Below are 12,439 nucleotides of genomic sequence, written 5' to 3'. Positions count from 1 at the left end.
CTTAAAGCGTTTTTTTTGGAAGCAAAAGTGCAGTATAGGGATTCTCTTAAGACCAACAGTGAACCATTTTCTGTGCCAATTATAGTAGAGACAGGCCTCTACCTCAGAACTTAGTTACTATCTGTTAAGTGTACTATATTTATATCTTACAATGACATATTAAGAAAAATTTAAAAATAGAAACAAGGAGTAATCAAAACATAAATCAATAAAGCAACTGAAAGACTACATTTGCAAATAATAAGAAAATAAGTACAAAATTATTAAATTTTTAAAATGATGTATAGAACAATATAACAAATTATACTGGCAGAAAGAAGTGAGGGGCATAAAAAATGAATAAAATATTAAATATTTATTGTCACTATTTTCATTCTTGGGGATAAGAATATTCCCTGTATGTCTCTCATGTTCTCTGGACAGAACATTGCTGATATTCATTGGGATTCAGAACACTGGGGAAGACCTGTTTTTTGTTTTTTGTTTTTGTTTTTGAGATGGAGTCTCACTCTGTCACCCAGGCTGGAGTGCAGTGGCTGATCTTGGCTCACTGCAACCTCCGCCTCCCGGGTTCACGCCATTCTCCTGCCTCAGCCTCCCAAGTAGATGGTACTACAGGCGCCCGCCAACACGCCCGGCTAATTTTTTGTTTTTTTTTTTTTTTTCTAGTAGAGACGGGGTTTCACCGTGTTAGCCAGGATGGTCTTGATCTCCTGACCTCGTGATCCACCTGCCTCGGCCTCCCAAAGTGCTGGGATTACAGGCGTGAGCCACCGCGCTTGGCCAGGGAGACCTGTGTTTAAGGGAATGGATGTATAAAAACTTAATTGGGAACACAGTGAACCTACAACACCTCTGAGACATCCAATGGGAGATGTAAAGCAGGTAAGTGGAAGTACAGATGGGACCAAATGTCCAAGTAGAGACTAGTGTTGGAAATTAACCTGTAGAGTTGTATGCCTAATTGGAAATGAAGGTAGATAAAACTCACCTCTAGAGAGAACACGGTGTAAAATGAAAGGGAAACTGCAAGGCTTAGGATTAGAAGTAACAGTGATATCTTTTATATTATTAGCAAGTAGGACGAATGAAACCTTTCTACTAAGAAAGAAGCCGGGTTTTTTTTGTTGTTGTTGTTGTTGTCGTTGTTGTTTTTACAATAAAGGTTGTTAAACTTCAGGCAGCAGAAGACACAACAGAATGTATTCTTTGAACATCCAGGCATGTAGGGACAATGATACCTACTTTTGATAATGTAAACTTAGAAGTCATACAGCTGGCAATTACAACCATAAGAAGAAAAGAATTTATTGAGGAACCAGGAATAAAGATGGTTAAGGACAGGGGCTTGGAAAAACATCAATGTTTAAAGAATAAAAGATTGGATCTAATCTGAGAAAGGACCCCTGTCTCCTCAGAAATTATTTTGGAATTATAGCCTAGGGTCTTTTTAAATAGCTAAAATAAGATAAAGGTTTCCATGTTGCTCATACAATATCTGAGAGATGTAATAAAGGTGAATAAAAATTTTAACCTACCCCATAGGATTGTTGTAAAAATTAAATGTGATGGTATAGGTACAACATCAAGCACAGTTATAAGTACTAAATACAATGGTAGCAATAAGGATAATGATGATAATATCATTTTATAATAATTATAATTTGATTATTTATGTTACAGTTTTATGTGATCATGATATTCTTTGGATAAAATCATTTAGCACGTAGTCAAAGATACTAAATCAAATAAGTCATGGGACCATATTTTAAAGTACAGAGCTATGGCATTCAAAGGACTACTCTGATAAAGACTTTAAAGAAACTTGTAATTGTAAATATGAAAGTTAAAAAACATCTATTTTAATAGTGCATTCTCAATTATTGTGGTATATAGAGAATCTTACCACTCCTCACCATCCTCATTGCTACCACCATGGTTTACGTCACCACTGTCTTACCACTAGATTAGCCTTCTCACTAGTCTCTTTGCTTTTACCCTCGACTCTATTAATCTATTTGCAGCCTAGTAGCCAGATTTTAACACTAAGTATCTAAGTATCAACCTAGTAGCCAGTATTTAACACTAAGTATCAAAACCATCCTAGATAGCTCCCAATTTTCCTGAAAGTAAAAGCCAATGTCCTTACAGTGGGTTACACGGCCTATGCAATTTGCCCATTATTCCTCTATCCTCATTCATACCATTCTTCCTCTTGCTCATTCCATTCAGCTACACTGGCCTCCTTGAATTTCCTTAAATGCACCTTAGGCTTTCTTGCCATTGCATCCACACATCCTGTACCTGGAAAGATTTCCCCCCAGGCAGCCACTCCAAATGTTTCCTTCAATCCTTCCTTCTCAGTGTGGTCTATCCTGATCAACATATTTCAAACTGCAATCCTTTTTTTCCTCTCTCCCAGTATCCCTTACTGTACTCTCAATCAATAAAGAAACTTACTTCATTGAAAAAAAATAATTTAACATCTGAAATACCACTAAAAATAATGTTTAAAATTATAGATAAATTTGACTTTAAACTTATGTATTTATTGTTCCACCACTCCTCTGATGTTAAATCAGAACTGTTATCCCACTTTCCAAAAACATAAATTAGAATAAATGTAATTATTCACTAGTTTATTCTAAGCATCTTCCCCTACTTAATGAGGATGAGGTTACAAACAGTAAATCTTAAAACTAGGGGAAGTTTTGGGGGTGAATTTTTGGGAGCAGTGACTATGTTCATGATTTTTTGTTGGGATGATGGTTTCACAGGTATATATGTATGTCAAAACTTACCTAATTGTGTACTTTAAGTATGTGCAGTTTATTGCAGTATACCTTAATCATGCTATCTAAAAATCTGTAATAAGACAATATGTTTAAAAAAAACTTAAAATATTCTACATTTTTGTATTTTTTCCCACAGTGACATGAAATAATACTAAATTTTCCATCTTTATATGCTTACATACTTGATAGTAATGGTATCATATTTCTTACTTCACATTACTAGCTAAATACTTCATCTGACCTCGGATGAATGCAATTATAAATAACATTTTCTTCTAGAATAAATAAAACTTACTGGACTCCAGTTGTGCATGTGTGCTATCAGGTATTCTAGGTATATCTCTGAAATGATAAAAAGAAAAAGAAAGAAAAAGAAAGAGAAAGAAAGAAAGAAAGAGAAACTGTTTCAACAATTAATACAACTCATATTTTTTATCATTATCAACCTATTAATAGGACAGTGTAAAATGAAGAAAACTGTGTATAATAGTGGTATTATATAAATAAGAAACAAGCCTTAGTACTTATTGCTCATAAAAGTATTCTGGGCCAACCTCAACTATTTAAAAGGAAATAAAATTCATATGCATCCATAGCATACTTTTAAAAACAGACTTTATTTTCTATGTGTCTCACTGCACAATTATCCATTATAAAAAATTTGTATTAAACAAGATAAGTTTTACAGATAGGTTTTTATTCTCTTCTGCTCTTTGGTTTTACCTGCTGTTCTAAATCAGTAACATTAAAGTACAAATAAAATATCACCAAAATAAAAAAGTAAAATATTCATGTTGTGATTAAAACTTTCATTTTATTTTATTTTATTTATTTTTATTTTTTAAAGATGGAGTCTCACTCTGTCACCAGGCTGGAGTGCAGTGGCGCGATCTCAGCTCACAGCAACCTCCACTTTCTGGGTTCAAGCAGTTTTCCTGCCTCACTCTAATTTTTGTATTTTTAGCAGAGACAAGGTTTCACCATGTTGGCCAGGTTGGTTTTGAACTGCTGACTTCAAGGGATCCACCCGCCTCGCCCTCCCAAAATGCTGGGATAACAGGCATGAGCCAACGGAAACTTTTAAAATGTAGTAACATCACTGAGAAAAGACAAACATGTTTCTTATGGGGAAATCTCAAATTACCATGGAACTATATTTACACCAAAAATAAGTGTATATTTTTATTTGAGATTTGACACAAGGATTAAATATTAATGGCTACATTCATTCAGTAAATTACATAAAGGACTATAAATTATTTAAAATATTAAACAAAAACAAGACTTGAAGATCCTTTAATACCAAGAAATATATTTGATCAATACACTAATCTTAAACACTGCAGTTTTATCATAATACAAAACTATGAAAAGACAAAATAAAAAATGAATACAATTTCAAGTACCAGATTTAATACTTTAAAAGGAACATTTCAATAAAACTAAGCTACCACCCTAAGTCGTTTTCTTCAGCATTTTTAAAAAAGAGATAAAAATAATACAGGCCCATCATTTCCTAAATGAATTAACACTGGACATTACTATTCTACAACAAATGATTTCTGTAGGCTTTACCCTAGAATGCTTTTATCCTAAATCTGCATTTAATAATTCACTAACAGTAATATTTTTCTGTTACTTTTACTCTGATACAAGTATATATTTTGCCTTGGCATATAATGTAATTCAGTTGCCTCTTTAACATTTATTGCCAATGTTTGGAAATTGTCAATTTTAATCTATAGGCATTACATTTAATGCATAGGCATTATAAAACAGAGGTATAAATTACAAGCCAAAGAGTACTTTGATGTTTGCTTATTTTGGGTCTGTTTGTTCACCTTGTTAAAAAAGATGTCATGTTTTTCCATAAACTATTACGTCTATCTAGGAATAGTATGTCCTTTGGCCCTTTCTTTCCTATGTTGAAATCTCTATTTTGAAAAATGTAAAATGTGTAGACTATAGATGATTTATAGTCTCCTTCCCCTACTAAATCCTATAACCACCGTCTAAGGTGTTACAATAAAATGAATAAACACGTAAATATTTCTTCTTTTGTAAGTAACTGTATATTCTACCATCTATATCATTAGATAAAGAGATATTATTTTGGGTGTGATGCTTTTGGTAAGGAAAGAGAAAAAGTTACTGTCTACAAAATAATTTATTTCCATAAAGCAATCAGAAATTATTAAATGGCACATTACAAATAGTTTAACAGTATTCAACTTCACACACATATAAAATACTGAAACCAACTTACCCAATAGGCCTTGAAACTACAAGCTCTACTTGTGGTTCAGGTTTGGATTCTAGAATGATGTTGTATACTTCCTCAAATGTGGCTCCTTGCAATAGCCTTCCATTCCATTCTAATACTTCATCACCTATAGTGTGTGTCAGTAATAATAATCTCATAAAGAAAATTTGATCCAATAAATTACACTTAACAGCATCTTAAACTTCAATAAACTCCATAGGATAAAATAACTATTATACAATATGAAACATACTCAGAACAGTTCCAGTGACACAAAATTTGATGACCATGGTGATTAGTGTATTTCACAGAAAAGGACAATGATTAGAAGAAAAAATTACATAACATTATTTCTATGTGATTTCTTAATAGAAATTCAAATTCTAAGCAACAATCAAAATCAGTTGCCTCTTTAAAGATTTTATGACTTTATACTCTAGGTTTCTCAATATATGTGCAACTGAGCACCTTGTTTTTTTGTAAAGGGTTTCCACTGTCTAAACTCTCTTGTAAAAATCTTAATAATTAGTATATTATCAAATCCTCTTTAAGGTACTCAAGGATTTCTCCAATAGTATCCATTGCCGAAGAGATAAGGGGTGACACGTGGTAGGAAATATGCCTTTGTCCATAAAGTTTGTTCTAAACTACGTTAGAATTTTCTCAAAAGAAAAAGGTCTTATGGGAAACAAAATAGGTTAATATTATATACAGATTAGAATACCCATCAGAAAAAAATAAGATATAGTCAACATAAAAATGATTTTGATCTACTATGACTCAAGAAATAATAGTTTTGACTTTCCATTAATGAATAGAGATTTATATCTAAGTTAAATGAGGTCTTTGTTATTGTCAAATCACTTCTAAATAAATGAAAATAACTCATAACTACTAAAGTTGGACAGTTTAAATGTAAATAATCAAAGGTAAAACCCTACCTGGTCTAAGATGTCCTACAGTATCAGCTAAACTTCCTTTTTTTACTTTAGTAATAAATGCACAAAGCCGGCCTGATTCAGTCATCTTTCCTCCTACAACCTGTTTAAAAGAGGAAAGTATTAACACAGGAATATTGTTAAAATGAGCATAGTTGAAGATTCAGGTAAAAAATACCTAGAACAATTTGCAACATCTAAAACGCTAATTTAATGTACAGAAAATGATTTCTTAAATAATTTATTGTCTCTATTAGGTTAGTACGTGCCCTAAAAGCTAGGTCTTTTTCACATATTCCAACTGTTTTGCCATTTAATACCCATTATTTGCTGAAATGTTGCATAACTTAGAAAGAACATAACAACTGGTAATTTTTGTCCTTATTCTAAAATTCTTGCTTTTGTCATTTCCAAAAACATATTTTACAGTATCATATTAATTATACAAACATTTCTAGTTATAGATGTAAATACTTTAATACAAAATTTTTGTTTCTTTTACTATAATTAGGATACACCACCAAACTTTCATTGGTAATCTTTTAGAAACACTGATAATGTGCATAATGATGATGGATCTTACTTGAAAAAAATTACAAAATTTACTTAATCGCATTAGAAGTAATGTAAACTTCAGACCATCTGAATCTCAATTTTTCATTTTTATGTTTCTATTAAAATATAACTTTTAGAAAATGAATAAAAATGTTAAGAATAATGCTGTGGAGTCATATGTATACTTGTATATCTTACAAAATTAATGCTTTGATTCTAATCAACTACCATTCAGTCAAATATCTCAATTTGATGGCAAGTGAAGCAAATAATAGCAACTAACTTCACTGACTGAAATGAATTGGTTTTTCTCTTCTAAACAGAGTGAAAGTTATTTGAATTCAAAAATCATGGGGTGTATCTTATTCCATGCATTTTTTTCATAATTACAGTGAATTACACATAGCTGCAATTCAGTTAATAAACTAATTAGTCCTATGTTTGAATCTGAAAATTAAATGTATAGCTCTTATTGACTTATATCCTTAAGTAAATATTTAAAAACTTTCTTGGCTTAACAAACATTAATAATAATTAATTAATTACACTAGCTATAATGATTATTGATATCTTAAAGCTTGCCAGGCACTTTACTAAATGTCTGTATGTTTGTTTATTTAATCATATTACAACAATTCAATTATCCTCATTGAATAGATAAGAAATCTAAAGCTAAGAGAAGTTTATTTGTCCAGTTTCATGTAACTAGTAACTCCTGTATTTGGAATTGAAGCCAAGACTTCCTAATCTTTATTCTAACACTATAATAGGCATCTCTGGATTAAAAAATTGTTTTTAAGACAAAGGGTCTCACTATTTTGCTCAGGCTGGACTTGAAACCCTAGGCTCAAGCAATCCTCCTGCCTTAGCCTCCCAAGTAGCTGGGACTATAGACACATCTCACTGTCCCTGGAAATGGGTCAAATCTGAATTTAAATTCCACCATCATCACCATCTTGTGACCACGGGGAAGTTAAACACCTCTCTAAGCCTATTTCTCATCTATTGTGAGTGTTAACTAGGATAACAGATATAAAATGCTCAGGTGAGTGCAAGTACATGGATGCCACCCAATAAATGTTCTTCCAAGATCTGGTCATTTAAACCTATGTGGCACCTTGCTTCCCACTCCCACTCTCTCATGCTCCGGCTTTTGCCATGTGACATGTGTACTCTCCCTTCACCTTTGACCATAATTGTAAGCTTCCTGAGGCCTCCCCAGAAGCCAAGCAGATGTTGGCACCATGCTTCCTTTAAAGCTTGCAAAACTATGAGCTGATTAAACCTCTTTTCTTTATAAATTATCCAGTCTCAGGTATTTCTTTAAAGCAATGCAAGAAAGACCTAATACATAGCCCATTTCCACCTATATCCAAAGTTTCCTAATATCTCTTATATTCTACAGGACAATTTTTATAGGAATGACTTAGCTCTAAAACATTTACTTTATTTAGAGAGAGACAGAGTCTCACGCTGTTGCCCAGGCTGGAGTGCAGTGGTGTGATCACAGCCCACTCTAACCTCAAACTCCTGGGCTTAAGCAGTCCTCCTGCCTCAGCCTTCTCAGTAGCTAAGACTCCAGGCATGTGCTGCTATGTCCAGCTATTTAAAATTTTTTTGGGCTGAGCGCAGTGGTTCAATCCCAGCACGTTGGGAGGGCAAGGTGGGTGGATCACGAGGTCAAGAGATCAAGATGATCCTGGCCAACATAGTGAAATCCCATCACTACTAAGAATACAAAATAAATAAATAAATAAATAGCTGGGAGTGGTGGTACGCGCCTATAGTCACAGCTACTCGGGAGGCTGAGGCAGGAGAATCACTTGAATTCAGGAGGCAGAGGTTGCAGTGAGCCGAGATCACAACACTGCACTCCAGCCTGGGCCACAGAGCGAGACTCCATCTCAAAAAAAAAAAAAAAATTGGTAGAGACAGGACTTCACTATGCTGTCTAGGTAGGTCCAAAGCAATATTCTCCTGGTCCAAAGCAATATTCCCACCTGGGCCTTTCAAAGTGCTGTAATTACAGGCATGAACCATGACACCCAGCATATTCCTTTTTCATTTCAGGTTTTAATTGGGTATACTAGATGCACAAAAACCAAACAGAGCTCTATTTAATGTATTTACCAAATAATTTCCTGGTATTTTACAGTAAAACATAAATCAATATTTGTATTTAATTTCCCAGCATAATTATTTTTGTTTTTAGAATTCAAACAGTACTCTCTTAAGTGCACATATGCACATACACACACATACACACATTTTACAGCATTTATACAAAATTATATATATACATATGTAATATACATATTACATTTCCCAAGTTTTCATTTTGAGTAATTATAAAAAACTATCACTTTAATAAAATATAAACACAGATTTAGACTTAAAGAATAAACTGTATAGTTAAAATGAGTTTGACCACTGTATTTCAGATTCAGGTAGATTCTAATGAGGTTACTTTTAATGTCTTCCAAATTTATATATACACAAGTATTACTGTGGAATTACGGCAACTTCTTAAATAATAGTGGGAAAATGAAATGTTTTAGATAATGAGTGCAAATCTTCACAAATTATTGAAAATGGAAAAATACACTACTAAATTGGTACAGGTTGAAAGTTATCGTTTGCTTTCCGGGTAAACCTATAAGAGTATAGAGCCAAAATATCATACATTTTATTACATACCTTCAAGCCAAGCATTGCTCCTGAATCTCGAGGTACACTTCCATCTTTTAGACGCTTATTTAATAAAATGCGACCAATTAAACGATCTCCATCTTTAGATGGTTGCCAGGTTACAGGGTGCTGACATTTTGCATCAACAAACAAAATAAATAAATACAAAATAAATAAATGATTTTGTCAATTTATGACAAATGGTCTCTGATTGTATGACCTCTCTAAACTTCAGAATTCCAGTGTTATGATTACACAAACCAGCTTTCATTTCAAAGCACTGCTCATAAGGGTGTACTATATTATGCTTATAACCTCAGTATAATCTCAAAGTTTTTTTCAAACTCCCGTTACTTCCAGTTCTTACAGTTCTCTAACACAATAATGAATAGCTCTACAAAATCTGAGAAATTTTGAAAATGCGTGCAACTAATTATCTACATGCTGAAAAATAAAAATTCACAGGTAGAAAAGATACACTAAAATTCTATGCAAGTGAATTAATTTAAAAATGAAAATTTCCTCTTCAAACACATTTGGAAGATTTTGAAAGACTGTATTACAGTAATAATTAAAAATCAAATCATATTAAAACATTAAATTTGACCCTATGATGAGGGCTTTTTTGAAGAGGTTTCTAGATTAAAATAATGAATTGTACATAAACCCCAATAAATTTCCAACTGAATCTGCATGGGAGAGAAACAGGCTTCATTTACAGGTGGGAATAGATTACATTTCTCACTTCTCAGAGGTTCTTTCATGATTCTTTCAGGTTTCTGATCTATTTAGTAAATTACCTTTACTAGATAATTCAATGATATCTATTGTTAAATAACCTTGAAAACATTAGTAGTTTCTTTGTTTCTCAGGGCTGAACCAAGGCCTCTGTAAATAATGACACTATTCTATTATGAATGATATGCTCAATAGGAAAGTAAATGATTTGTGTAATCATAGTTTCATAGTTATCAAAAAGTAACAGGCATATCTTCATGCAAAATTTAGCAGGCAAAATGCAAGTTCCAGTCAATCGCATCTATATGGTAAAAAGATTTCAAAAGTCCCACTATCCTAAAAGCAAAAATAATAAATATCAAAGCAGATGGCAAGGGCTCTAATACTAATTAATACTACATTAAAATGCTATGACAATAAAACAAAAGACCAAAATGACAGTGAAAGGGAAAAAAGAAAAACAACTTTTTCTGTGCAAACAGTCCCAATTATCTCCCTTTTGTCTGGGATTCAAACTATTAATAATTTAATTTTCATCCCAAGGAAAACATATGCAAGCAATCAAATAAGCCAATCCAAAAATTATTTATTATTTGTGGTTTTTAATAACACTACAAAGTTCTCTCATGCAACGAAAGACAAAACATTCCTTTGTTCCTAAGATTTATTTTTATATATTTATTTTTTGGTATGCCGTCAAATAATAAAAACAGCAAAGTAAGCAAGAGATTTTTTTGGTTTGTTGTTTGTTTAGTTTGGTTTTGTTTTTCTTTTCTGCACCTTAAGAAATGCTACAGTGACCCTTGAGATGCCCTGTCCTTTTATTATGTTCTGTTTTAATGAGTGACAGAGAGCAAACGAAGACCGAATGAGCAGGTTAAAAGGCAGGCTCCACAATCTCAGTACCTTATCACTATGGCTATGCTCCTCGTTAAGGGTTGTGCTACTACACGTATCTACCCCAGAGTCCTTAATCTGAGGTTCAGACCATTCCAAATCCTCTTCCAAAGAGTGGCCACCAAAGTACATCATTTTCTTTTGTCTTTCAGACCTGGTGTTAGAGTCCGACAAAACTGCCTGCTCACTAGTTTTTCTTTTTCCCTTTTGACTGTCCCCTACAGGTATGGGATAAAAAAAAAAAAAGAAAGAAACAAAAAAGAAACATGCAAAGGTGTAAATAAAAAAGGAAAAGTGAAATGATAACGAAAATTAAATAGTAAGGCTCCACATGTCTCACCAAAGACATTGGGGATGCCTCACTGCTATGCCAAGACGTATGATCCAACCAGTTGTAATCCATGTCTCCTGTGAGAGTCAGACAAAAGAGTGCAGTAAAGGAGATGGTGAAAAAAGGGACAGACAGAGACATTATAAACATTTTAAACTGTGTGATCCTGTCTGGTCTCAAGAACTTTGTCTGTATAAATATATATATATATATATATATATATTTATAGATATATATGTTTATGCCAAAAGAAAGCTAATATTTAAAATGAGTAAAATTTATAGAAAGTATAATATAAGGTTTATATCTCTAGACAGATCCTACAGAACAAAAGTCCTGCGAAAAGAGAAATAATAATAAACAGAAATAGAAACAAAAAAATGTATATGCTGAAAAAGACTATCAGCTATGACTGTTATTCATGCTATTTTTTTTACTCCCATGTTGGTCTAAAGACATGAGTTTGTTCTCCAAAGATTAAGGGACATTTAAAAAGTTTACATTGGTTTGCCAATAACCAGTATTTTAAAAAGCCAAATAATTAAATGCCATTTCTGAAATGCAGTATGATATTCTTCATCATGCTAAAACCTCCTAAGAAATTTGGGTGGTTAAAAAAATTGTTTCCACAAAATAGTAATTTGTATGAAAATTATAAAACAGATTCATTCAATATTAGTAAAAATAAACTTTACTTAAACATCATGAATCACTTAATATTTTGAAATAATTTTTCAAATTTTTTCAGAAATCACATTCTTATAAAAAGTAAATTAAAAAAATTTTGTCAGATAATTTATGTAACTGGCAACTAAGAATGTATATCCACCATTTCCCAAACTTATATGCATCTTATTTGCTCAGTATTTCAAAATATAAAATATTTGTTATCTTTAATATCTTTTTAGTCTATATATTCACATATATCTTTTAAAATTCTATTTATAATTTTATTTTCTAAAAATACATACTGAACACCTTCCATTTGCTATGTATTGTGCTGAGCTCTACTGTAAAGGGTAAAACAATGAAATATGCTTACAACAGAGTAGGGATAGAGAAACAGAACAAATCATCAGTATCATATAGGAAAATACAAGACACTATGAAAGAGTACAATAAGATCTAATTTAGACTTTGGGGTCAGCAAACACCCCTAAAGTAATAATGTTTAAGATGAGAACTGAAAGATGTGATATGGTGCTATAAAAGAACTGAAGGAACACAATGGTTT

The 12,439-nt window shown here is 32.3% G+C and overlaps 1 protein-coding gene across 8 annotated transcripts in view; it reads right to left on the bottom strand.

Moving 5' to 3' along the window:
* RIMS2 (regulating synaptic membrane exocytosis 2) overlaps positions 1-12,439 on the bottom strand; it is a 747,502-nt gene that overhangs the window by 337,920 nt on the left and 397,143 nt on the right. For 5 of the 8 annotated variants that reach the window (XM_028852821.2, XM_077943948.1, XM_028852833.2 and 2 more), the window contains 5 exons: positions 11,215-11,282; positions 9,249-9,368; positions 6,000-6,099; positions 5,062-5,185; positions 3,091-3,137 (listed from right to left, as the gene is read on the bottom strand). In XM_028852821.2, coding sequence (XP_028708654.1) covers positions 3,091-3,137; positions 5,062-5,185; positions 6,000-6,099; positions 9,249-9,368; positions 11,215-11,282 — 459 coding nt within the window. Of the gene's footprint in view, positions 1-3,090; positions 3,138-5,061; positions 5,186-5,999; positions 6,100-9,248; positions 9,369-10,883; positions 11,093-11,214; positions 11,283-12,439 lie in introns of all 8 variants that reach the window. The other 3 variants (XM_015145837.3, XM_015145824.3, XM_015145825.3) reach the window with 1 other exon arrangement.

This window comes from Macaca mulatta, chromosome 8 (genome assembly GCF_049350105.2).
Source record: "Macaca mulatta isolate MMU2019108-1 chromosome 8, T2T-MMU8v2.0, whole genome shotgun sequence".
NCBI lineage: Eukaryota > Metazoa > Chordata > Mammalia > Primates > Cercopithecidae > Macaca > Macaca mulatta.
This window is presented reverse-complemented; position numbering and strand designations above follow the sequence as displayed.